At 29.7% G+C, this 26,305-nt stretch overlaps 2 protein-coding genes across 6 annotated transcripts in view; one reads left to right on the top strand and one right to left on the bottom strand.

Annotated features, from left to right (window-relative positions):
* LOC132752336 (collagen alpha-3(IX) chain-like) overlaps positions 1–10,199 on the top strand; it is a 30,876-nt gene extending 20,677 nt beyond the window's left edge. For 4 of the 5 annotated variants that reach the window (XM_060742649.1, XM_060742646.1, XM_060742647.1 and 1 more), the window contains 10 exons: positions 955–1,008; positions 1,865–1,927; positions 2,346–2,417; positions 3,274–3,312; positions 3,580–3,687; positions 4,497–4,529; positions 5,232–5,378; positions 5,729–5,885; positions 6,969–7,136; positions 7,394–10,199. In XM_060742649.1, coding sequence (XP_060598632.1) covers positions 955–1,008; positions 1,865–1,927; positions 2,346–2,417; positions 3,274–3,312; positions 3,580–3,687; positions 4,497–4,529; positions 5,232–5,378; positions 5,729–5,885; positions 6,969–7,136; positions 7,394–7,590 — 1,038 coding nt within the window. In that variant the 3' untranslated portion in view covers positions 7,591–10,199. The remainder of the gene's footprint in view (positions 1–954; positions 1,009–1,864; positions 1,928–2,345; positions 2,418–3,273; positions 3,313–3,579; positions 3,688–4,496; positions 4,530–5,231; positions 5,379–5,728; positions 5,886–6,968; positions 7,137–7,393) is intronic. The other variant, XM_060742648.1, reaches the window with a different exon arrangement.
* Positions 10,200–11,708: 1,509 nt separating this feature from the next.
* On the bottom strand, positions 11,709–25,036 carry LOC132752335 (uncharacterized). The gene is made up of 19 exons (XM_060742644.1): positions 24,873–25,036; positions 23,983–24,117; positions 23,625–23,717; positions 21,438–21,551; positions 21,074–21,157; positions 20,660–20,733; positions 19,872–20,046; positions 19,310–19,510; positions 18,822–19,019; positions 17,777–18,050; positions 17,291–17,384; positions 16,638–17,093; positions 15,720–15,784; positions 14,589–14,734; positions 14,306–14,433; positions 13,858–13,949; positions 13,564–13,703; positions 12,495–12,619; positions 11,709–12,064 (listed from the first exon to the last, which is right to left on the bottom strand). Exons 1-19 carry the CDS (start codon positions 24,873–24,875, stop codon positions 11,995–11,997), a joined length of 2,667 nt encoding a protein of 888 aa, XP_060598627.1. The 5' UTR covers positions 24,876–25,036; the 3' UTR covers positions 11,709–11,994.
* Positions 25,037–26,305: the final 1,269 nt, after the last annotated feature.

Below are 26,305 nucleotides of genomic sequence, written 5' to 3'. Positions count from 1 at the left end.
TGGTCTCGACATAAGATCTGGTTCTATTTTACTGAATATTTGCTAAATTGGGAGCTCTTCTTTAAGTTATTTGTTAAGTATAATCTTTCATGGTATGTTTAATATTCAAAATGATATCAGCATTTCCTGATGATATAATATCGTCAACGAATTTTCATTTCTCGATGTGTATGAATATAGTCGTTTCTGTATTATATCAAATATGTATTATATTTAATATGTATAACATAAAATGTCTTATATTTCACGATTTTATTACTGAAAAAACGATATTTTGCTCAACTTTATGTTGACTTAAGAATATTAGCCTCAGCAGGTACTCAAATATCTTGTTGAATTTTCTTGAATAATAAAATTGAATAAATATAATTGAATATAAGTCTTTGACTTCCTTTTCAATCCTGTTTATATAATGTTGTTGTATCATAATTGTATATGTTTGTATTATAATAAATAAATACTGTTTAAACCAAAATTGAATAAATAAACACCTGAATGTATTCTCGAATAGTATTTGTTCGACAGCACATAATTTTAATTGTGTACCTGATTAGCTTTTAAAATCCTTTTTCATATAAGTAGACATCAATGTAGATTGTGATAGATATAAAAAAAATAATTCACTTACATTATTTTAGTTTTAAATGCGTTTGGAAGCTGTTCAGAGGTTACGAATTGCATCAAACGTTCCCATCCTTTAACTAGAGGAAATAAAATAACCTTTCAGAACTTTAACAATAATTGTAAAGAACACCCAGAGCGAAAAATGTTTCGTTTGTTTTCTAGGAAATAGCAAGATATATTTTATACTTTAGTTATCTATAAATGTTTTGTTAAAATCTATCGGTATAGTTTTCTTAGACCTTGAATAGAACATCTTTTTAAGCACAACAGCTATTTGTAAATTATCATTTAAAGTAATAAAATATTAAATAGAATCTCATATAAATTTAGGGAAAGCGTGGAGACAACGGAACCCCCGGTCAGCCAGGAGCACAGGGGCCAAGGGTGAGAATTAATAAATAAAAATTCAATATATGATGATAATTTCATTTGAGATAGGATTAATGTAATGTATAAAAAATAGTTTCTGTTAATTAGGTTAAAAGTTTCTGTTAAATATATAAAATTATTATAGATAATTTTATTGATTTTCTTGATATTTGTTCTTAATTATTCCTTTATACTGTTTTCATTTCAATATGGTTTGTTTAATTTGATTTTTTCTTTCAAGCATTTTCGAAACTGACTGAAGTTGACCTACTTGAAGGTTTTCAATGAATGTTAGAAGTATCTAAAAGCCAATTAAAGCAAGAGACCGTAATATTTGAAAAAGCGTTGTATAGACCACAACGTGTAAACTATAAAAACAGACATTCACATACCAATTATTTGATAAATTAGATTAACTTAGTTTCACAGATTTATAGAGATCAGACTTCATATAAAACCCCTAGCTCAGCAGGTCTCCTTACTGTTTGCATTCCCTGACCAAACGTTAACAGACCTCAGAAAGAGTGAGCTTATTTAAGAGTAAAAGAGGAGATATATCTGTGTATAAGGACATTCCTCATTATGTTAATTAAACGCATTTGTTGCATTGTAATCGTGCTATTAGTGGTAGCAACTCTAAATGCAGAGGAAACAGAACGAAAACAACGTAGAAATAGGAAAAATAAACGTAGAAAATTGAAGGAATTTAGAGTGAAAGGAACAACATTCACAGTAAGTCCCTCTTTGTCTAACACATTTATAATGCAAAGCAAAAAGGTCCAACTTCAGTCTGGAAAAAGAAATGCACTTCTGTATGATATATGTAAGTACTTTTATTATACATGCATGTCATTCCTTGTATTTAAAATAGGGCCTTGCCGGTGAAAAGGGTGAACAAGGATCACGTGGATCACCTGGAACCGATGGAAGAGTGGTACAAAATTAATTTTATGTGAATTATCATCATGCAAATTTATTTTTTTAGATAAAAAATAGATTTATATAAACATTATAAACATTTGAAATGTGTAGGTTATATATAGGATATAAAGATAAAACCAACACAATTTAACAAAACATTTTTTGCTTTGAAAAAATTCATCAGTTGATATGATACAAAGAAATTTAACTTAATTTATGTATAAACAAAACAAAAATCTAAAATATTTGATTTAACAAACAGATAAAACAATTCGTAGCACAAACGGAAATATTTTTGTTAAATATAAATCCTGAAACTAGAAACTTTTTGTCATATAAATAAATGTTGAAATGAAACATTTTAATATTAAATAAAATAATATTTTTGCAAGTACATTTTACCATGCATGATATGATTGTTCACGAATTAGGGACCAACAGGCCAACCTGGACAACCCGGCCCTATGGGCATGATGGGACAAGCTGGTCCACCTGGACCACCGGTAAGACTTATGATAGATATGCTCGAGTTTTACTTTTTGACGCTGATAAATCTTGAAATGATAACAATGAAGAACTAAAGATTACAAACATATGAAAATGTCTAAAATTGTAAGATATTCAAAATGTTCATTTAAGGGTTCAAATTCATGCTCGATAAGTGCGAATTTCCGCCGTTTAAGGCGTTCTTTGATTTTTTCTTTCTCTTGTTTCTATTTTATTCATATGGTGATCTTCATTTATAGCAATCTAATTTCATTCTATGTTTTTATATAATAGAATAAATAGTATTCCAAAGATACATGTAAGGTTTTTTTTCTTACATTGAACGACATTAGTTGAATCATATCTAACTAAGCGTCATCTAGAACTGACTGAGTCCTGCTTGTAATTGAAAGGATTTCGGTGGAGCTTATGTGTTTTGGACTTGTCAGTGTATGGGTTATTTTCTTTGGATGTTGTTGTTATCACAATCTAATTAAACTGCATGAATATTTAGGCTACTCCTGCTCTATTTTTATTTCATGGGTCTGTCAGTAAGGAATTAACATGTGTGTTGTTTATATTCTTTTTGAATGTCTAAATATGAATTGTGAAAACCTTTGTTTTCACTTAACTTTAAACTATATTTATGTTATTTACAAATATGTTGAGATTAAACATATGATGTTTAAAGTTAAACATTTAAACAAGTAACATTTCACTGCATTAGATTACTGAAATGTGACTAGGAGTTACCTTTACGGTACGTTAAAGAAAAATTATAGTGAAGATGCTCTTTCGCACATATTAGAACGTAAATTGATAAAATGAAAATAGAATGATGCATTAGAAATAAATATATTCATTACATTATAGGGCCCACCAGGACCAGCTGGAGAAAAGGGATCGGGCTTGGTAAGTAACTTCGATATATTCAAATTTGAAAAGAATCATTTAATAATCAAGCGTTTATCTGTCACAGAAACATGTTATGTATGTAGTGTTTGACAACAGTATTATAATAAGGTATAATGATACGGTAAATGCTATTTTCAAATACACATTTCTTGAGTGTAAACAAAGCAAGCATTTTTATTAATAAATGAAATGTATGTGAATATAAATATTCCTTTTCAATGCACATATATTATGATATCAATCAACAATTATTTTTTTTATTAGGAGTTTGGTTCGTATGATATACTTGCTCAGAACGGTGGACAAGAGCAGCGCGGTCCCCCTGGGCTGCCGGTAAGTGCCCTGTGTAAAGAGGGCCCTCCTGGACAACCGGTAAGCATTTAGCTCGCCACGACCATTCTGCTGAATTTATTTTTCTTCCATCTTTCTTCTCATTAAGTTACTTCTCCCTACTTGACTATTATTTTTGCATTGCGTAGTTTACCTAACAGCCAAACCTTATTAGTTGTGTTGTTTAAACATTCAGTTTGCCCGTTTTCTTTTGGATGATCTGTCATTTAGTTTATTAATTTCAATTAAATATGTCAAATTTATTTGAAATCTTTATATATATAATTTTCTTTCAAGTATTCTCAACATCAAGTATATTGATTTTGGTTTTGCTTCATATACTAACTAAATGCAATTCGTAAAAAGATAGCCTTTATTTTTATTTCAAAGCGTAATAAATATTGACCGCATTTCAATTTATTTCAGGAAAAGGAAAAACCGACAATGTTCATGATAATCATATTTGTTTGATTTGTCACCTTTTAAGAGATTAAAAAAAATAAACGTCATGGTTGTATAGAGCTATTTACATTGTAATGCAGACCGGTTGTTCAGATTTTGTTATATTCGTTTAATAATTTTACTAAGTTAAATAAGTAATAAATTGTAGTTCAGCAATTATTCAAATATTTTGTTGTCAATTTGACCATAATAAATAAGTATTTAATACATCTTAAATTAGCAAGAAGGAAATGTTTCTTGATATTTCATATTACAGATACTAATATATAAAATATGCATTTTGTTTGATAATAACTCCTAAAATATTATTTATTTTCATATACAACTATTAAAACCAGATAAGTATTTAAACAATATAATACTAGTATTTATCTTAAATTATATTTTAGGGACCATCTGGGCCCACTGGGAGTGCTGGTTTGGTAAGAGATTTTGTTTGACATACGCACAATTATCCACAAAATTTAATTCTTAAGTGAATAAACTATTCCTACCCCTTCAAATTTTGTGAAAATGGAAACGATTCACATTTTTCTGAAAAGTTTTTTTCTCACACATAAAAACAGATTCGCATGTAAATTGATTATTTAATTTGTAGATAAAGGATTATATAACTGACTCGACATACCTTCCGAAAATTAAACCCCTTAATCTAAAATGGAAAGAATGCTTTGAAATGGGTATGTTGAACCAGCGTTGGTTTTCTGTTAATTACAAACGCATGGTGTGTGTTTCATTTCATAGTTTAATTGAAGTCTTATACGTTTTTGATAAGACAAAAGCATCAACTTGATAGCACACACGGACATTGCTTTGATGCTTGAATTTGAAAAGGAAATAAGCTATTAAGCCAATTAGCAAGCATGTGAGAGCAGCAAAAACTCAAGGGATAGTGAATTATAACCGATTAAATACACACGGGTGCTTAACGCTTCTGCTGAATCTAATTTGCAACATGAATTACAAACATAACAAATTTTTATTTTTAATATTTAATGTTTGCTCTTCTTTCAGTTACTTAAATTTATTCTAGAAAAAAATATGTTGCTGTTGAATTTAGTAATTGTTTCTTTTTCAACGCATGCCATTTGATAAAAATGTTAAAGAGTTTTAACACTTTATAGTCGGGTCCAAGAGGTTCACCGGGAGAACGCGGACCACAGGGAAGTAATGGTGCACCAGGAACCCCTGGAATACCGGGGCCTACAGGTCCACCCGGTCCCACTGGAGAGAGAGGACAACCGGGTTCTCCTGGCATGCCAGGACTTCCAGTATGTTTGTTATTGATACTATTTATGTGTGCTGATACTTTACTTTTGAACTACCACTGAATTGAATTAAATTCAACAATTTTACTTCTAATATTAAGCTATTACAAATAATCTTATGGTTAAAAATAATACAGATGTTTGTAACAACATTGAACATGAAAATTGAATGTTAGATATATGAAAATTTGTCTTAAAATGAAAATGAAATTAATCATTTAATATTAACCAAACATGCTGTACCTATACGACTCGTCAGGACTTTATATATATATATATATTCTATGTCATTTGATATTATATTTATGTAAAATACAGATTAAAAATAAGGAAATGATATTCTTTTAAATTAGGGTAGGGGTGTTTCAGACGAAGAGGTTAGACAAATTTGTTTCCAAATATTACGTGAGCAGCTAGAAGATTTAGTAGCAGACTTGCGTGGACCAGCCGGACCACCAGGTGTTGGTAAACCAGGAAAATCCGGACCTCCTGGACAGCAGGGTTTCCCAGGTAATTATATGAATAAATATCATACAATTGTTATAATAAAAAAAATGCAAAACGGTTAAATAGGTTAAGCCATAATTATTAATTATCAAATTATTAAAAACTAAATTTATTTTTAACCAATAAATCGTGTTAACATTTTACTATGTTAAGCAGTCAATAATATGACCTTAAACGAAGGCTCATGCAAAAGGGGAATTTCCTTTACAAACAAAATTCCCTTACCCATTAAAGGCCCATTATGCCTCAGATATAAAGAAAATCATTTTTATTTCTCAAACTTTTTTTTATTTATAGTATCGTGTTTTAGTTAAAACAAAACCTCCTCGGCCAGAAAGATTAGCCATCTTTTACTTTTTTCTCTGTTGGAAATTGGTATAATTATATTGAATTAGTATTTTGTATGGAAGTCAAAATACTTCTTTGTTTACATTTGACACGTAATTGCACATTCAGCGCTACTTTCTTCAGTTAATTAACATCTAACATGCTCTTAATCTATTATCGAAACATAATTTAACAAGTGTCTGATATTTCTAAAGAAATAAATATAAAATATGGATTACTGAAGCGTAATTTGCCTTTAAACTTATTGAAGAAACAGACATATGATAGACAAATTGTACTTAATAAAGTGAAAAGATAAATTCTCTTTATATCCTCCTAAAAGAATGCCCAAAACGACAAAATGTCGTAGGCTCGGTTTCATTTAGTTCATGGGCAGTATCTTATCCTGAAGATCATCTAGATTGTGGCAAAATCTGGAAGAAATCACTCGTGAGCACGGAAATAAAGTTTTATTGTGAAAATTGCAGACTTGTTTAATTGAGTCTACTCATGAGAGGTAACGAAATATCTCATGCGTGCTCTAACATCAGCTCAACCGTAGTCAATGTTCAACAAAATAATGTTTAGGTTTCAATTATCTTGAAGGACCAACATAAATATAATAGCACTAAAGTTTCGCCCATTCTGAGCCATATTAAACTGGCCTTATATTTGATATCAGAAGAGATCACGATGTTATTCTCAGTGTTACAGTCGTTTTGAACCTATTTTTATATTTAACAATGTTTTTGTTAACAGGTGAACGTGGTGAGCCAGGTCAGCCAGGAGAAAGAGGTTTCATGGGTATTCCAGGACTTCCAGGAACCCAGGGACCAGTAGGTCCACCAGGTGAACAAGGAATGAAAGGAGACCGAGGACCGAGAGGAAGAGGCAAAGATGGCATTATGGGACCACGTGGAATGCCAGGTATTTAGTTACATATCAACTTGGTTTACTATTGCTGATTGATGACATACATGTTATTATGCGTGTTATGAATTTTCTATCCTTTTATATTGAAAATCATCCGTTATGATTAACATTATAGTCATAAGTTATTTAACTTCAGATATCAGTATTAACTTCACGAATTATTCTTGCTTAACAAGATTTTCGGATTTAAGTTTTTATTTAATATCTTTGCCTCATTATGATTGATTTTATCGATATATGTGTGTTTACAGGTAATCCTGGACCACCTGGAGTTGGTCAAGAAGGTAGACCTGGAGAAAGAGGTCCATCAGGATTACCTGGTACCCATGGTCCAAGAGGTCCACCAGGTTCGCAGGGACCTCCGGGATATTGCGAATATTGTAATTTTGCACCAGCAGGAGGACCACAGATAGTGCGACTACCTGGGAGTAATGTCAAGGGGCCTTAAATATCACATACCATAAAGATATTACATTAAACCAAATCAAAAGACTTGTGATAATTCTGAATGCTTCTTATTTTCATTTTATTTTCATTTACTTTTCCATATAGTTTCAGCATTATTACAGTAGGTGCCCGCATGTCCCTGCTTAATTCATTACTTCCCAAGCATGTTGACCCGTCAAATTTTCGCTTAGCATTTCTTTGTTCGACTGCTTTTAAGTATAAAAGAAAACAACTATTGTTTTCAGACTGTACAACGTTTTCGGAAGTAATAATAAACTAATAATGCACAGAGTCTAAACAAATAAATAACCCATTTTTTGTTGCCAAAATTGCAAAAAAAAAAAGAATATTAAACTCATAAAATCAAAACGGGCCAGTATGTTTTGTTATTTTTTCGTTTTTGTAAGATATACTAGGTAGTGTGTCGACTAATACTAGTTTATTATTGTGTAGCAAATGTCATGATGCTTATTATAGTATGCTTTGTTCCAGTGAGTCCCAATTTTTGTATTCAAGTTTGGATTCAAAGTTTAATTGTGAATTTTGTTTCTTTGCATGAACATTTCATTCGTTTATTTACTCTCGTATATGTTATCGTGTGATTTTTTATCATAATAAGATTGTAATAGTAATTGGATTTTAAAATAGTCATAAGCTTAAAAATGCTTGTCTTTCTACAAAAAATCAACAATTTTGAAAATGCATACTTTAAAATATAGAAATAACATTTTATTTGCAAAAGCCGCCTGAAAATGAGATTTCGAAAAGTTGTTAAGAAATAGTTTTGCTATGCTTTCAAGCATGTAAAATATATACTAGCACACAGAATAACGTATTCAAGCATGAATCTTGATAGAAATAGACAAAGAAATCATTTTTCAATTGCAAACACTACAGTAGCGCATGTATATTTTATTCCATTTTTCTGTTGTGCATGAGCATGTATTTTGTTACGATTTTGAGTTTTCATTTAGAAATTTCGAGCAGTTTCATCACAAGATCTCTGCTACCTGCATCTAATTTGACAGAGCAATTCTACATTACCTTAACACTATGACGAACACTTGTCTTAGTTTATAGAAGTTTTAATGATAGATTCTGGAACTTTTAGTTTAAGTTCTTATTGTGATTATAATATAGTTTAAAGTTTTCATAACAAAAGTAAAAAGTACAACGTTTTCTGTCGTATTTATGAATAAACATAAGAAGGACAGATTTATTCTTCTTATCTGAACTTTAAGTTTATGTAATAAATAACTATATCAAATAACTTATTATGGTGTTATCGTTGTAAGGAGGTTGCTCTGTGAGATTAGCTGCAGATGTAGACAGGAGATGAGGTATTTATCAGGTCCCTATGGGCGTCACTTCAGGTTAAGTTCATGCACATACGCTCATTTCATTTCATTTGTTGATTCACTTTTAAGATTGCACACAGTTAATTTAATATATATATTATAAATATACTTGTATATGTTTTTCACAAATGCCACGGTATATGCCAGTATAGAATATGTCATATTTAATGACATCGCAAAATAAGCTGCATAACAAGAATATTAAACAGCGTTTGTAATGTGTAATTAATAATGTTCACTTTTATAATAAGCAATAACATTCGTAAAATCGCATGTAATGATTTTTCAAACAAACTTTATTGTTTCACAGAGCAGTAGACAATATGACGATTACAATATTACATGCTTTATAGGTAAAAAATGTCACATGTATCGGTAGCATTTGATAAAAATGATTTGTATATATATGCATCGTTTTAATTTTGAAATTTGTCTTATGAGTTTTTTTGTTTTTCAAAAATTTTTATGCCAGTAAATTCTTCTATTATTAGCATAATGATAAAGTATGAGTTTGTATGTATAAAAATGTTGTTTTTGCGTTAATTACTTATATTTCTGCGTGTTTTTAACAACAGTTCTTAAAATATGCTGTCATATCGTTTTATACAAAATTGGAATTATTTCGTAGTACATTCAAATCATTAAAATGTAATACTTTTTACTTAAATAGTGTAATTTCAGGCGCAATAAAAATAAGATATATAAATGTTCTATTTTTTCAATTATTTTATAAACTAAATCTATGATATTAGCAATATATAAAAGCCTGATATTTTCAACAAAATCTTTTGATTGATATGGTAGTAACGACATTTTATATTCTTTAGCCTATCATTGATGTACTATGTATTTTGAAAGATAGTTTAAAGAAAGGAAGATGTATTTAGAAATTTGTTTTGGTATATTATGTGTATCTTTTGTTTTTTATTTATAATAAATACTATGAATAAATGCACAGCAGGGTAAATATGAGATCTGTAAACAATACTCATTATTTAAATGGATTCATTTGTTGCTTGCTTTACTGTCCTGTATATTTGTGTTCTAAAGATATTTCAAACTGAACATCTGTGGATATATTAAATTCAAAGCTTGTGATGTTTTCAATGAAAATAGTTCAATAATGAACAAAGCTTTATATGAACACTTTGATTTAAACAATATTAGTTTTAGATTTTTTACTAATCTGTAATTTCGTCGTTTTGAGAAAAATGTCTGTAAGAATCTCAAATAAAGGCTTTTGATATTCGTATTTTATGTTGTTCTTATTATCATTTTAGAAAAAGTGATATGCACGTGTGTGTGTGAAAATATTACACGGACTAAAATAAAAAATGAAGAAGTTTTGAAAATGTGTGTTTAAATGAGCATACGAATGACTTTTATACGTAGTTCCTTGTATTTGGATAACAATGTAAAAATGATAATCTGATTCACAATAATTCGTTAATAATATCAATATTGTATTAGTTACATATTAGGTCATTCTCTTCCTGAACATATTGAACTTGAATATATCTTTGAGTTAAAAGATCTATAGTTAGTATTGTTTACTTTAAAATATCATACAAAAATCCATATCCAAGATTTTCTTACATACACTTTATAGAATTACACCATTCATGTGATCGTGTAGTATTTATTTCGTTTTATTCATACAAAGTAAATTGATCTACCATAAAACTGTACATTACGAAAACAATATAAAACCATTTATACATAAGTTGGGATAAAGATCCTCCTTATCTAACACCAATAGTATCATCAAACAAGATCCGGTTGAACCTGGTAATGCTCCTCGAAAAGGTTCCTCGAAAAGGTTCTGGACATAGAAAAGTAAACCTTTTGTAGTTTTAAATCCATGTCCCGGACAAAGTTCAAAGTGCAATAATTCCAAACTAATGCAAGGCAATGTTACTATTCTTTGCACTGCACTTTTAACTAATGAGATATATCTCCGGATTAGTTTCTTGTTGCTACCTCTTGTATTTTCACAGTTATGACCCGAGCAAAGATCAAAAGGGAAATATGAACAAAGGGCAATAACTCCAAAATAAGGCAAGGCACAGTTATGGGTTTTTTGCACTGCACATATACCCAATGAGATTTATCTACCTACAAAGTTTCTTGTTCATATCACTTATAGTGTCAGAATTATGTCCTCAATAGTATTCAAAGTGTAAAAATGAACAAAGAGCAATAACTCCAACAGTAAACAAAGCAGAGTTACGGTTTTTGTACTGTTCTTCTACCCAATGAGATTTTTCTACAAAGTTTCATGTTAATATCTCTTATAGCTTAAGAGTTATGTCCCGGACAAAGTTCAAAGTGTAAAAATGAACAAACGGCAATAACTCCAAAATTAGGCAAGGCAGTGTTACGGTTCTTGTGCGATGCACATCTTCTAAATGATATTTATCTACCAACAAAGTCTCAGGTTGATACCTCTTGTTGTTTTAGAGTTATGTTCCGGACAAGAAAAGCGGACGGTCGTATAAATCGGCGACTATATGGTCTCCCTTAGGGGAGCATAAAAAATCTGAGAATGACAAGCCGTTGGCCTTTTTATCACATGACTTAACATTTACATATATAACTTGTATCATTTTTGACATTTTACATGGATTACAATTTAATCCATAATGTTTTTATCAGGTAGATCCTAAACATTATTATTTATGACCATACAGAAACAATTAAAAATGTAGTGGTTTTTTTTTTTGTTGTTTTTTGTTGTTTTTTTTTTTTTTAGAAGTGTCAAAATGAAAAGTAAAACTGGGAAAACGTTTACTATACTTTTTAATCATTTTGATAATTGTTTCATTAAGTGTTAGTTATTCTTATTGTAAAGGGATAAAACATATGTATAATGTTATGCATGCACCATCGCAAATATGAGTTTATAAAATGTCGATGAAATAACGTTTTAAATAGCTATATCACAGACTGTATACATAAATGAATACTAAAACTGACATAGTTGTGTAGTAGTTGTATCTGTAAATGGCAAGCTACGAGACGGTTGTAATATCAGACACACGTTTTTGTCATTTGAACACTTCTTTTATTGCATCCCGTTTTTTCTTCTCCACGTGTTGTGCTTCCTCAGTCGAGAGCCTGTTAGAAAAAGTGAGTTTTCTTTTTATTTTACCACTCTGCCTATTCTCCATAGCAGGTTAGCATAAAATAATGTTTTCTTTCATGTAAACAAAGAATTTCGAATTTAACATTAGAAAAAATCTAAAACGATACTCATTGTCTACATCACGCTATAAGAAAAATATATATTGCGAATGTAAACAGGAGGACAGGATCACGTATCCCGCAATATTATATGGGACACATTAGTGAGTGAAAGACACAGTGATGCTACAATATAACACTATGCTGATAGATTATAGATTAAAAAACATTTATGGCACCACAAGGTTATGGCTCTGACACAGACATAAGCCTTTAATTTTTACTCGTCACATTGCCTTTAAAGCTACTAACCCTGATATTGCCCACGTCGTTTATTTAGTAATCAAAAGAAGATTTTGCTTACCATTTATTTGCGCATTCGGATATTTCCAGAAGCTGTAAGTTTAAGTTTTGTTTGGACAGCGTTCCTTTAAGCTTCTTCAAAAACGCTATGTCACTTGATGATTTGTCTCTTGCCAACATAAGAAGCTGTGAGTAAAAGTGTAAAGTAGAAAAGTTCAGCTAAAATATATTTCTATCAACATACAGTATTTTTCAAGATCTTCAGTTATATAAAAAAAACGTAGCAACTGGCAATGACTCAATAAACATACATTTAATAAAATCAAACTTGCTTATGTTTATTAGTGGTTGAAATGTTTTACTTCAAGAATGGCACAGTAAATAAAAAGTCCAAAACCGAAAAGGTCAATACTAAAACGGCTCACAAGATTAGGATAAATTATGTTTGATTTGTATAAACATGCATGTATACCAACGTATGCACATGATAAATGTATGAAAGTGTTGTATGAAAGTGTTAATATTAAAGCTATGTATGTCTATTTTGTTTACAGAATCTAGTGTCCCAGAAAATATTTACTTCTTTTCGAATTGAATTTATCAAGATAATTTATCATCTTTTCTATCTTTTAACTTAATAATTTATATTAAGCAAGCATGGAAAGACACAAAAAAACTTGTTTTTCTGGTGCCCGTTGATTTCTGGCTCTCTGGCTCTTTATCTTCATGCTTTATACAACAATAAGTTATAGTGTAAAATCGGTTTTGAAGGACCCCCAACACACCAATATACATTAATAAGGAAAATATATTATGCCATCCAAACATAAACATTCAACGCAAGAGCTTACTAGGAAAGTTTAAACTTATGAAAAGTAGGCTAAAACAGTGTCATTGTAAAGATACACACAAATATATATAAAAGAAAGACATAACTAGAAAAGAAAGACATCAGCGGGAGTGTGCAGGCTACATTATTCTTTGATAAATAGTATATTAGGAGTAACCGAAAAAGAACAGTCTGTAAAATTATCCTGAAATACACGTGATTGGTCAATGGAGTACATTGCTTGGTAAATCATTGCAAAATCATTGTTTAGAAGCAGTTTAAAAGTAGTAGAAATGTTTACCTTGCATCTTTGGTAAGTGGTACCTGTCTGCATTTCCTCTCGCTCAGCAACAGTTAAGTCTAGTTCAATAAACAATCTTTCGTCTATTCCTCCAAGTTGTTCCGCAATGTACAGAAGGAATTTGTCACTATATGGGGAGGCTACAAGTTGATTTAGCATCATATTTAAAAAAGATGGTTGGAGGGTAATAATCTCAATAAATTAATGGTCTACGAATCGTCTACTAACATTTAATAGTTCGTATTATCGGCTTTATTCTTATGTTAGTAAAATGTCTACAATTTTTGTACTTACGTGTTTTTTGTTGAAGACTGCGTAAATCCAAACTGGTGTCCGATCCTTGATATTTCTGTATCCAACTTTCAAGTATACTGTTTCCTTGACGACTAATTATAAACAAATCAATACATGTACAATGTATCCTGATTTTTGTCTTAATGTGCTTTTTTATAACAATTTAATCTCACCGACCTAAAACTCTATTGTAATTGTGAGTAATGTCTAAGTTGTTCAATACAATATCTTTCTACCCTGAATTTGTCAAATTTTTAAGAATTTTTGGTTATCAATGCATGTACACAAGATGATTCAAACAATTTTTAACATTTTATAATACTCAGAAAAACATCAGTATATCTCATACATAAAAGTTAATTATTAAACAAAATAATCTAAAAACAAGTTATTCGGCAACCTTTTTGTAACTTCAATATCTGATTATAAAAACTAAAAAGATTCTTACAATTTAGAAACAGCCTGACATAATTCTGATTTTAGTTTCGGCAATTCAGCTGCTTTTGTTGCTATTATTAAGTTGTCTAACTTTTCATCCAAACTGCTTGCTTGTTCATCTCTCCATTTGTACAAAATCTGTTAAAAAACAGACAAATGTGTTTATTTATTATCATTTAATATCAAAAGTACAGTTTAATTACACAAATACCAATGGATAAGTAATAATCTAACACAGCTACGCTTTTACAATTGTCAGAATACACATATGATAAGATAGAAACAAATATTACCATCGCATTCCTTTTTCGCGGCTCAATATCTTGAAGTGCAAATAGTTCTTCACAACTAAATCCAAGATGAACACCAAGGGAAAACCACTTGAATCCAATTGTTTTATTTGCAACGTCTTCAATGAAATTGTCACTCAGAAATTTGTCTGAAAAAAGTCAGAAACAGCTAGACTCATGTAGTTATGACAATGTAAGACTTAATACTAGACGTACAGGATAACAACAAATGTCATCTTATACAGATTAATCTTATATCTAAGGCCCATTATAACACAGAAGTGCCTTTTAATTTCTCAAAAGTTTTTTTTCAACGTTTATGGTTTCCTGTTGCAGTTTCCAAAACAGATACTCATAAGGCAATTTTGTAAAGTACAATTATAGTTATGGGAGTAAATATACTACTTTCTTAACATTTTGATACTTTTATGACAAATGATTTTACATTCTTTCTTAAGGTAATATGCAAGTAACATGCTCTAAACCAATACTTAAACGTTATAAAAACCATGCCTACCCTTGCCCTAGGACTAGAAAACAATTTATTCGTTTCTGAGACATAATGTTCATTTAATGGAATCTAAGAAAACACAACAATACCGGCCATTTGGCGAACTTTTCAACTTACCATAATGTATATAGCTTACTGCCAATTTAAAGTTTTTACTATTTTACTGGTCAAATATGTTTTTTTTTTCAATTTCATTAATCTTCATTGTTTATATTTATGTTATTTACTTAAAGGGACTCCACTGAGGTTTAAACACCTAAAAACATAACATTTGAATTTTTATAATGGCCTGTGCAGTTTAAAACAGAACTCATAAGCAATTTTGTTAAGAAATTATAGTTTGAAGTAAATTTCTAAATGATATTTTCTGATTTTCTTCCTTAGGCAATTTGCAAGTGAAAAGCTTTTAAACGCTATTACGTTATTGGCTTACCTTTTTAACAATTTTGGAATTTCATTATTCTAGAAACACAACAAAGGGCATGCGAACTTTAAACTTCGCACTAATGTTAGTAGCTTACTCCAATTTAAATGGTACTATTTACTGGAATAAAATATGTTTTCAATTCAAATTCATGTCAATAAACTATGATTACTTTAAAGAGCTAGTGAAAGTTACTTACCATTTGGTATACAGTCAATCTTACAACTCCCAAACCTAAGTGCTAATGTTGTTATACACTTCTTGCTATAAACGAAAATGAGAAAAGATATGGCATTTGTCCTTTTACACTCAAAACATACGTTCTTAATGAATGTGACTGATGGGAAATAAGTAAAAATTAAACAAATTAGGCGATAAAGTCCAGAAATACATATTATATCCTTATAAGTAAATGGAAAAGTAGGTATTATGGTGAATGATTTGTATAAACATTAGTCTATATACTGGACAAATCTAAGTACACAATATCTTCTCTAGGTCTTGCAGTTGATGCTTTTTACAATAATTAAAATGGGCTATTCATGTTTATCTGTCACAAGAATTAGTATGTTATTGGTATTTTTTATTCAAAAAAATGAAAAAAAATCAAGGGTCGTACGAAATTATTTCAGAGAAGAAGATTTCAAAAGTTTTTTTCTCTATATAAGTCCATAATTACAGCATTATCACTTTAGTGAAATGGGCAATTTTCCAAAGAGCAGGTTTTATAAAGTTCTTTTTAAAAACATACCAAATAGTGATACATATCAATCAAGTATAATTCTGGCTTTGTATTTGCAGTGAGAGTGAAGAGATTTAATGTAGTTGAAACAAATGCTATCAAAGGCGGCACCAGGGGAATGATTGATACAAATTGTGTTAGTTATTAAAAATATCTAAATGTTTCTATTCATATAAGGAAGTACAGAAATTTATTATTTTAAAATTGAACGATGACATTTATTCTATTCATCTAATCATTGTCAAAACGATGTTTGACATTAACTCTTAATGCATTATGAAAAAATTTAGAATCACAATAACATAAGTACAAGTTAACAAATGTGATAAGTCATAGTTATGTATCAGTACGTTATCTTAAAGAAAAAGTTTTTACCCATAAAAAGAGGCCTCTTTCTTTGGAACAGCATTCTTGAACATCAAACATCGACCGGATGCGCTTTTTGTGTCTGAGTCTTGTGCATCAACAGGAAAGTCTTGTGATTTTGGATGATTACCCTGATATTGTATAGGTAATGTGTCCGGACCAATACTGACTTCAGCATTCTTCAACAGCAGTTTAAGCATGAATGTACATTTTGTATTGATTTCAAATGAATCAGTCGGTCCACATTCTTGTTCCTGGAAACCATCTTTTAAACATGATTGTAGTCTATTTGGGTAGACATCTGATTCACACAAGACTATTTTGACAATATATTCTAGCCTGTTAACCTGTTTAACCATAGCAAACAATCTAACTTCTTTTTTATTGCCGAGCGCTCTTGTGTACAGTTCACTCACAAATTCTTTAATGAGGTGTCCAAATTTCTTCACATTAACTACTATGTAACTGAAATGCGTAAAGGATAAACGTAAGGATGTGAAAAGAATGTTTTGGTGTATATATGCGTAAGAACGTGTGGTTTTTGAAAATAAGTTTTATTTTGTACTTATACAGTGTACCGTGTTCTAGCATTTGACTCATGAGAACGAATATTTTAACACGTTTTACAAAATAATAATCATTGCGTAATACAATGTACCTACTTTGCAAAACTTGCTTCTTTACATTTAACAACTCTTCCTGAAACTTCATATTGTTCGTGTTTTACCCAATTCATAGGTTCCGTACCGTCTTGCCCTGTGAAGAAACATACATGTAAACTATTTTAGGATACAATTGTTTAATCAACATTAATATTCATATAACAATTATATCTTCACGATAATTTCTTGAATCAAAATGAAATGAAAATCATACTGATCTAGATCAAAGGATTTAAATTTATGTATATCATTTAGATATCAGTCCTGAAACTATTTTCATCAATGTCACAAAAAATGATATTATTTAGCAATGAGATTAATATTTATTCGATAAAATGAAGCTTTATCCTGTACAATATTTTATTATAACTTTTAAGTGTTTTCTTTCAGTCATAACAAGGTATATGTCAACCTATTCGATATAATTTCTATTTTCTTCCAGCGTTCACTTTTCATGTTTTAAAAAATGTGCTGATTAAAAATCACCTTGTTGACACTTTACAACTACTTGGATTTTTCCTTTTTCATCTCTTGGTTTTGGTAGTTGTATGTTAAGGTTTTCTTCACTGTGTGTTTGTCTGCTTGCAGCTGATACTGGACGCCTTGTATCTAGAGGAGGATTGTGGGACGAGACAATAGAATTTTTGCGACTTGTTTGCGTGCTGACACTCGCTACAGAGAGGAAATCAGAACTATTGCCATAGTCTTCGTCGTTATCGTCGATGCTATCACTGGAGTTCTCTACACTTGATTTTATCACCTTTTTGAAATAAATTAGGCCACGAATTTATGTTTCGATATACACTGCAAAGCATTAAGTTATCATTTTGGAGACTATTATTTACTATTTAACATTTTAAATATTAAAAGATAATTGATGGATAGGACAATTTATAGATCCCTATATTACCCTAACCTATCTAAATCAAATAACCAGATAAGTGCATTGCAAAAAGAATTTCACCACAACCTATTTGTTAAGAAAAGAACACATGTCAATAGTTGTGGTTAAATCAAAAAAAAAGATCAGAGTAGGGATCTATCAATATAAGCGCATACGTTTTAAGAGATTTATATAACTCATGATATATACATTGTCAATGTATGTTAAATTCGATTGAGCATTGTAACAGTGAAAGTATTTTCTTTATATTTAAAAATTATCTTTCACGAAAACTTATAACAGCACTTCGTTAGATAATAAATTAAAATATACATGAAATATTGTTTAAATGACACGTTGTACTTTCCATTATCAAGGTAAACGAATAATGGAAAGGAAAGTACCTTCGGGTTCTTATAACTATCATGAATCTATTTAATACAGAAATGTAAATGTACCATTTTCATTGAATTGACAGGCAAGAGATCTTTGGAATTGTTTACAGACATAAAAGGTTAATTTTTCGATGTACCAGAAACTTCATTTCTTTATTTTGTCTTTGCTTCAGTTTGAAGATAAATCGGAAAAGTGATAATTATTTGGCGTTATACCGTTGATATTCTTTTCTTATTTTCGTAAACATTTTACCTGAAGCTGTATTTGTGTACATGTTGGTGCAATACCAGCTGGAACAGTGACTGCAAAAAGGTTTTCTACCGTCGAATTTACTTTCAGTTCTTCATTTGGATCACGAGATATGTTGTCAGTTTTTATGTTCGTAAAAATCCCAAATGACACAATCGGACTGCTACCATAAGAACACAAAGTCATCCCTTTGATAATCATCTATTCAATGCAAATTAAAAATAAACTGACAGTTGTCTATAAAGTTATTAAATGCAACACACGAAATGTCTTTGCATGAGAGAAATGTAAGAATATTTAAAATAGTTTGTTATATCGTTTTAGTCTCATTTTATCTTACTGAGAAAGAAAGTTAGATTTTCTATTATTTATGATTCAACATAGCAACAAAATATTTCAATTTTAACTCAAATTCTTATTCAAATATAATTAATGCAACTTGTAAGTAGCATGCAAAGTGTTATTATATAATAAGTTCTTAAAGTGTGCACCTTATTGCCTACAATATCAACGTTTGTATACACATCACTTGAGGTTTGTTCAAAGTCGGTCATGTGTACCACCACAAGGTTGTTATATTTATCAAGCATTAGACCCTCCACTACAGGTATATGTAAGTCACATTGTGCATTTCTGTCCACTTTATATTGATATATGTCGCTGACCAATTCCATTCCGTCTTGAATCGATACCTTAAAGAGCAATATTTCATCATTCACACTAATCAATGAAATGTGGTTTACGTTTTAAATTAAATATATGAACTAAAATGTTATGAAAGATGTCTGAGACAAGTACCTGTCAATTTTGTTTAACATTTAGTAATACTTTTATTATTTCAAAGTCAATAATTACTAGAATATTTAGATATTACTAAAATATGTAGATTCTTAAAAACGTGCATTAAATTAACACGTTGATATATTCAAATTGTTCCAAATATGTTTAAGTATATGAATTAAAGAAACAATTAAGGTGTCATTCATTGTAATAATAATGAAGACCATTTCGTTGAAACAAGTACATTTTGTACTTATTTTAAAGGTTACTTACCAGTGGAATTCTTGTGCTGCTTGACTGGTAGTCCACTTCCATTCTACGTATATATACAATAAACGAGTCACCGTATCCTTGTAAGCCTATATCAACACTCTTACCATCGCGACTAACGACATCATGTGGTCGTCCAGTATTGGCTTTTATTGTAATTCCGCCGTGTATAATTTTACTTAAAAAATAAAAGAACACAATAATTTCATTGTTTATATATTATTTAAATACGTTCTTTGTATTAACAACTAAATAGATGCATATATGATAGTGTGGCCTTGAATAAACAGTTTATAATATTTTCACGTTCACGATTATGTTTTCTTGTATCTGTTGTGTTTTGAGATGTTTTTACATATCCTTTTAAACGACTTTTAAGTATTATCCAAACAAATTATCTTTGTCATGTTAGAGTTTAAAGCGAATAAGTATACCGACTGTTGATTACATGTGTATAATATAAAATAGCCATATATTATATTATTATTATCATCATGTAATAGCTTTGTTGTTATATACGGAAATGATCATAAATCTAAATTCTACCAAACATAAAGCATAAGAATTCCAAAATTCGAAATCCAGATTAAATTGCTAAAAATGGTAAGTATTTCTTTTAAAAAAGGAAACACTTGTAAATATTTGCAATTATTTTGCCAATTCGAAATCAATGATGGTTTTCGAATTGCCTCAGACATTCCCTATTTTTCGATTGCTTTCATCATGTGTAAAATACACACAATATATATGTTTAAAGACGTTTAAAGTAATAATATATTATAAAAACAAACCCATCCGCATATCCTTTCTGAATAATATCATATTTTGACTTTGCATCCTCATCTAAAATAGTGTGACGATGAATCTGAAAAATAAGTTTCGTATGACTATATTGCTCTGTTGTTTTGTAATGTTTTTTAACTTTATTTTCCTTTTTTCTTTTTTTTCTTTTCTTTTTCATTTCAACCCAACATTAGTTATCTGAATAAAATCGTGTGTAATAACACAAAAGGCCTAACTGAAAATGAAAATTACACATCAAAGTTTTGATGATATTCTGTTCTCTTGTTCACTATTTTAGAATTTCTATAAGAGATCAATAGTATTTATTCAAGATAAACATCATTTCAGAATAAGACACAGAAATACTGTCAAATATGTAGTGAATGAACAACTTTAAGAAGCATATAAACATTCATTTTTACCTTTGCTCCTAGAAAATGAAGGAAGTCTTGGCATGCAAATGCGTCATTTTCAAATGCTATATCAAGTGGTGTCATACCGTTCATCTGGAGTTGGAAACATTAAAGTTATCTAAACAATAGTGTTTCCTTCAAAATTTATCTTTAAAATAAAAAAAATGAAGGCTTCAAAAAACGATTAAAGGTTCTACTCCATCTCTGCAGTTAGTGTGTACACATCCGCTCATGTACAGCTGATGTTTTATATGTAAGTGAATTTATAGCACCGATTTATGATATTACAATATAAATTGTTTTTGAAGTTGATAGTTTTGGTTCTTCTTATTAACAAGTATAAACAGACATACGATAATGCTGATCAACTTACATCAGAGCTCCCAGATGCTACTGGTGTGTCATAGTCAGCTCCATTTAATACTAGGTACAACAAAGTTTCAACAAAATCTCGCTCTGCAGCATAATGAATAGGACGTTTCCCTTCCTACATAATTACATATATAAAAACAGGTAAATAAAAATACAAGTAGAGATTTTGATGCTAAAGCATCAAGTCGCCGGATAGAAATATGATTGTATTATCATAAATAAAAGAAAATATCAGTTTAATGGTTCGAGTATAAAGAAAAGAGGAACAATAAGTTTAGTAATGTTTATTCATAAACACGTTTTCATTTACTTGTCACAATTATATCTTTCTTGCTGAGAGTTTTATGCAATAAATTTATGTTATATATGTTATAATAAAACATCATATTTGAAACAAACTGGCTTAGCAATTTTGTCAAAAAACTGTTATCATTATTAAATAAGCAATTATTGTTTGGCAATATTTACCCGAGACTCAATAATTTTCGGGAGCTGTTCCGTTTGCTTACATAATTTATTATGGTTAATGTTAACGATTTTATTTTTTAGTATAATTACATGTATAATTATATCAATTAATACTGCTCGATGGCCTAGTGGTAAGTATGACGAAGTTGTAACCTACATGAAGTAGGCGCAAGTTCGAAACTCGGACAAATCCTGTGTGTAGTTTTCATAAATTGATTTTTATTATATCGTTTAACTTTATGAAACATAAGTTGATAAATCGTGTGTTTCATTTCTAGCACTTTTTATTTCATAATTTTGATAAACGGTCAAGTTTTTGCAAAATACAAAAATTATTATAAAAAGAAAACATAAAAAATCACTTTATCGAACCTATACAGTCTTCAATTTGAAACTAACTTAAAATCTAACACCTTGTCATCGATGCTTGTAAAGCAAATGATATGATTATAATTCTACTTTATACATATACCGCTGTACCATATATTTGAACTCCGTATGGTTTTCTTCAGCATCCGATAATTACCGACAAATTATTACCGATCATCGTATATTTGCAAAGTGACTATGAAAATATATATGATTAATTACTGCATTTATAAAACAATGCAATTCTACTGTAAAAGTGGTGTCTGCATAAAAAAATTATTCTTAATATGCACTATCGAAAAAATATATTATTTGGCTGAAATCAATATTCCTGCCGTTACATACGATATAGTTAACGTTTAATTGCCTTTCAGTGCGATAAACTATCAACACAAAGATGGTTTATTAGTTTTCTCTTTGTATCCAATACGATTCCGACCCGATTTTTCATTCAAAACTACTTTTGCACTTTATCAGCTGCCAACCATCTGTTTGTCTGTCTTATCAGCAATTTGTTACTATTAATAGATTTTATAACAATAACATACAACGTGTAGTCACGTGATGCTGGGAGAAACTGTTTATAATAAATAAGATAAAAAATAGAATAGGTCTCAAAAGATACAAACAACCAGATAATTTAAAAGTGCCATTTCAAATATCATGCATGATTTATTTATTATAAAATATCAACGCTTGACACTTTAAAAAAAAAGTAAAAGCATCCCTAAATTCAATGACTGGTCCATAGGGATACGTCGTTAATTCATTTTATAAAAATTGTAATGTTGCTTTTTACGATGTCAATATTTGAATATTTCATTTCATTTAGCAACGTTATTGTATGTTTGAATTTTTGTGATTACTGAAAACAATTGTAGTCTTTAATTGTTCAGTAATTATAATGCTTTTATTTACAGAAATTAATGCCTTCTCCTACCATAGGTATAATATTAAACTGTTACAAATATAGTCGCCGGTTTCTACCGGCGACTAATGATGACTGTTTATTATAAAAAAATATCAAAAGTTCAATCAAACTTAATTTTTAATCTTAATTCATAAAGAAAGGCACATTGATCGTATATTTAGTAATATAAGTAAGTTATTTTCGTCATGTCCATTAAGATAATTAAACAGAGCGTGATGATGTAAAGGATATGTTTTTTGGTAGAATAGAAAAAGTTAGAATAATAAAAATAATAAATCTGATTAGCCATAAGTTCACTTCTTAATATTATGACAAAAGGAAAATTCAAACGAGAATTACATTTTCTAACAATACTGAAATGATCAGCATATAAAATTAACATTTAACGGGGATAAAAACAAGTTTTAAAGCATTTTGTACCAGATCCTGAATGTCCGGACTGGCACCATGTTCTAGAAGCACTTTGACACAATTTAATTGTCCTACACACATATGCAAAGGATATGCACCATCCTGTGAAAAATAAAACTTCCCCATAAATGTTATTTCAACTCTGATACCTTTTATATTACAAAAGTTAATTTTGTCTAAATATCTCTGTGTTTGAAATTGAAAAACAATATTGTAAAATTGAAAATCCATTTTTACATTGAGTATCTACAAAATCACCATAAAATTGCTCTACAATGTGGGCATCTAGATGAATGAACAACAAAATTAACGTGTAAAATAGTAAATAAAATTTAAATATGATTGCATTTAATTTCATGTTCCTTACATATTGATCGTCAAGGTCGATATCAGCATTTGAATCAAGAATATTTCTTAGTGTCTTCTCATCGCTTTCTCTTATAGCTTCTACAACTTTTTCCATAATAGCATCGTCCACGTTTGAACTTCGGGCACCAGGAGGCTGGAAAAAATGCGTTAGTAGCTCATAGTTCTTATACAATGACATGATTTAAAATATATTTAAAACAATGTACAAATACCAGGCGTACATCCAAAGTGATAGTACACTTATAGATGTCAATACTACGAGTTTAAATGCCGAAGCCTTAGCGAATGATAGAAATAAATTCTAAAATAAGGACATTAAGAGCACTGTCATTGAACACATGTGTATTGATTGATTTTAAACACTACATTTCGTTAACTTTTTTTCAAGGCGTTAATTAAATATATTTACAGATAATAATGACCCTTGATATATTGTTTTATGCGTGATACTGTACCTTTTTTATAGAATCACAAAGAAGTGTCACATTTGCGGTTCCAAGATTACAGGCATATGAGCAAATTTACACAAATAGCTATGTTTTTTAATATTTTTGTTGAATTTTGAATTCTGCTTAAAGCAGGTGCTGGGAAGTCCAGCATTCATAAAAAAACTGCCTTCTATTAACAACCCCAATCTACAATATTGTCAATTTTGTCGTGCCGACAGATTTTAAAAGATACATATTTACAACGCAGTAACGTGTGCCCGTAGTTTTATTCCATCGATTTAAAATGATCAAATTGTGATTATGTTTACTGTTTTATTGTTTATAATATTTAAACCGCTAATAACGTTTCACTGATGTTAATTTCATTCTATATAAATGGTTTAGTACAACATGTTTTCTTTTACAACATAATTATTTCAAATTAAAAACATTTACTTACCATAATTGAGAAATCTGAAATCCACCATAAAAAAAACTCAAAATAAGATTTATCAACCTATCAACTATCTACCGTAGCCAAATTTCAATTGTTTCAAATAGTTATAATCCTTGATCTATATGTTCATGTTTAACAGTGTCTAAAATGTTTATATAAATATCGATAGAGGAAGAAAATATACGTTTAAGTTGTCCAATCAACGACTGATAACACAGACTTAATATCGATCGTCTGAAATTATGGTTATGGATAGAATACCAAATACATTACGTGAAGAGAAGTTTAATAAACTAAGACACAAACAAGTTAAATTTACATGGATGATAAATAGGTTTAAAAGAGCATGGTGATTTAAAAAAAAAAATAAAACACAACAACAGGAGCCATCAAATTTCATAAAATCAATCCAAGTTAATTTAAAATTGTTCTCTAGTTATCAGAAAATGGAATGTCGTTAAAGTTTATCTCATATTATTTTCGGTTTAATTGCAATATTGAGCCAAAATAAATATTTGCTAGAGTGTAGATGAGGTTTCTGTTCATGTATTGGTACGTCGATAAAAATAGATCGTATAGATATCTACTGATTGTAATTTCAATTAATTAATGAGTCAGTTATTTGAAAATGTATTTCTTCATTCGAACCTATTTGACTGAGTGGTATATGTCGGCAACTTAACTTTTTTAATTTGTCTTTTAAATAATAAATACTGTCATTATAGACTTCTTGATGTATTTGACGAAATTTTACTTGATGCATATAGATCTAAGCCTGTTTAGATCGGTTCATCATTATTTATTGCAATTTTGATAAAACATGCATTTACATAGTTAAACTTCGATAAATCTTGAAATCCATTTACCGAGACAAGAACATTTTTATTTCGAATTAGAAAACATGTCAAAATATTTTAAAGGCATAATTATGCTAATTCCCATATGTGTAATGCCGTACATTTTTTGTCTAAAGATAACATTTTGATTTTCAATGTGTCATTTGTAAACGTCTTAAAGCTGCATTTTATAAAATGGAAAAATATCCGTCGGCTTAAAAACAAGCATTCTACAGTTTCAAGAACCTTTTTAACAGTATCGTGTTAAATCTCATTAAATATTGTTCATAAATTGATTTTATAAAAGAAAACGCCACGGTAACATTAAAGTTCGTATACAAGATTTAAAATGCAAATGAAGACTATAATCTGCTCGTATGTGCGTTACGTCACAGTTTAAAACCTAGACATATAATCAATAGTTGCTATCTGTGAGATGTTTTTGTGCAAACAAACTTTTACCGTTTTAGCTTCACGTTGCATTAAGCCTGGCGTTCACAAAAAACTAATCATCTCATAAAAAAGATTACATTTGTATAAAAACATCAGTTATATAATGCAGAAATATACCGTTAAATTCGGATGGCTACTTATAGCCAT

Source organism: Ruditapes philippinarum, unplaced genomic scaffold (assembly GCF_026571515.1).
Source record: "Ruditapes philippinarum isolate M1 unplaced genomic scaffold, ASM2657151v2 ctg606_1_1_1_1, whole genome shotgun sequence".
In the NCBI taxonomy this organism is placed as follows: Eukaryota; Metazoa; Mollusca; class Bivalvia; order Venerida; family Veneridae; genus Ruditapes; species Ruditapes philippinarum.
The sequence above is the reverse complement of the archived record's forward strand: the minus strand, read 5'-3'. Positions and strand labels throughout refer to the sequence as shown.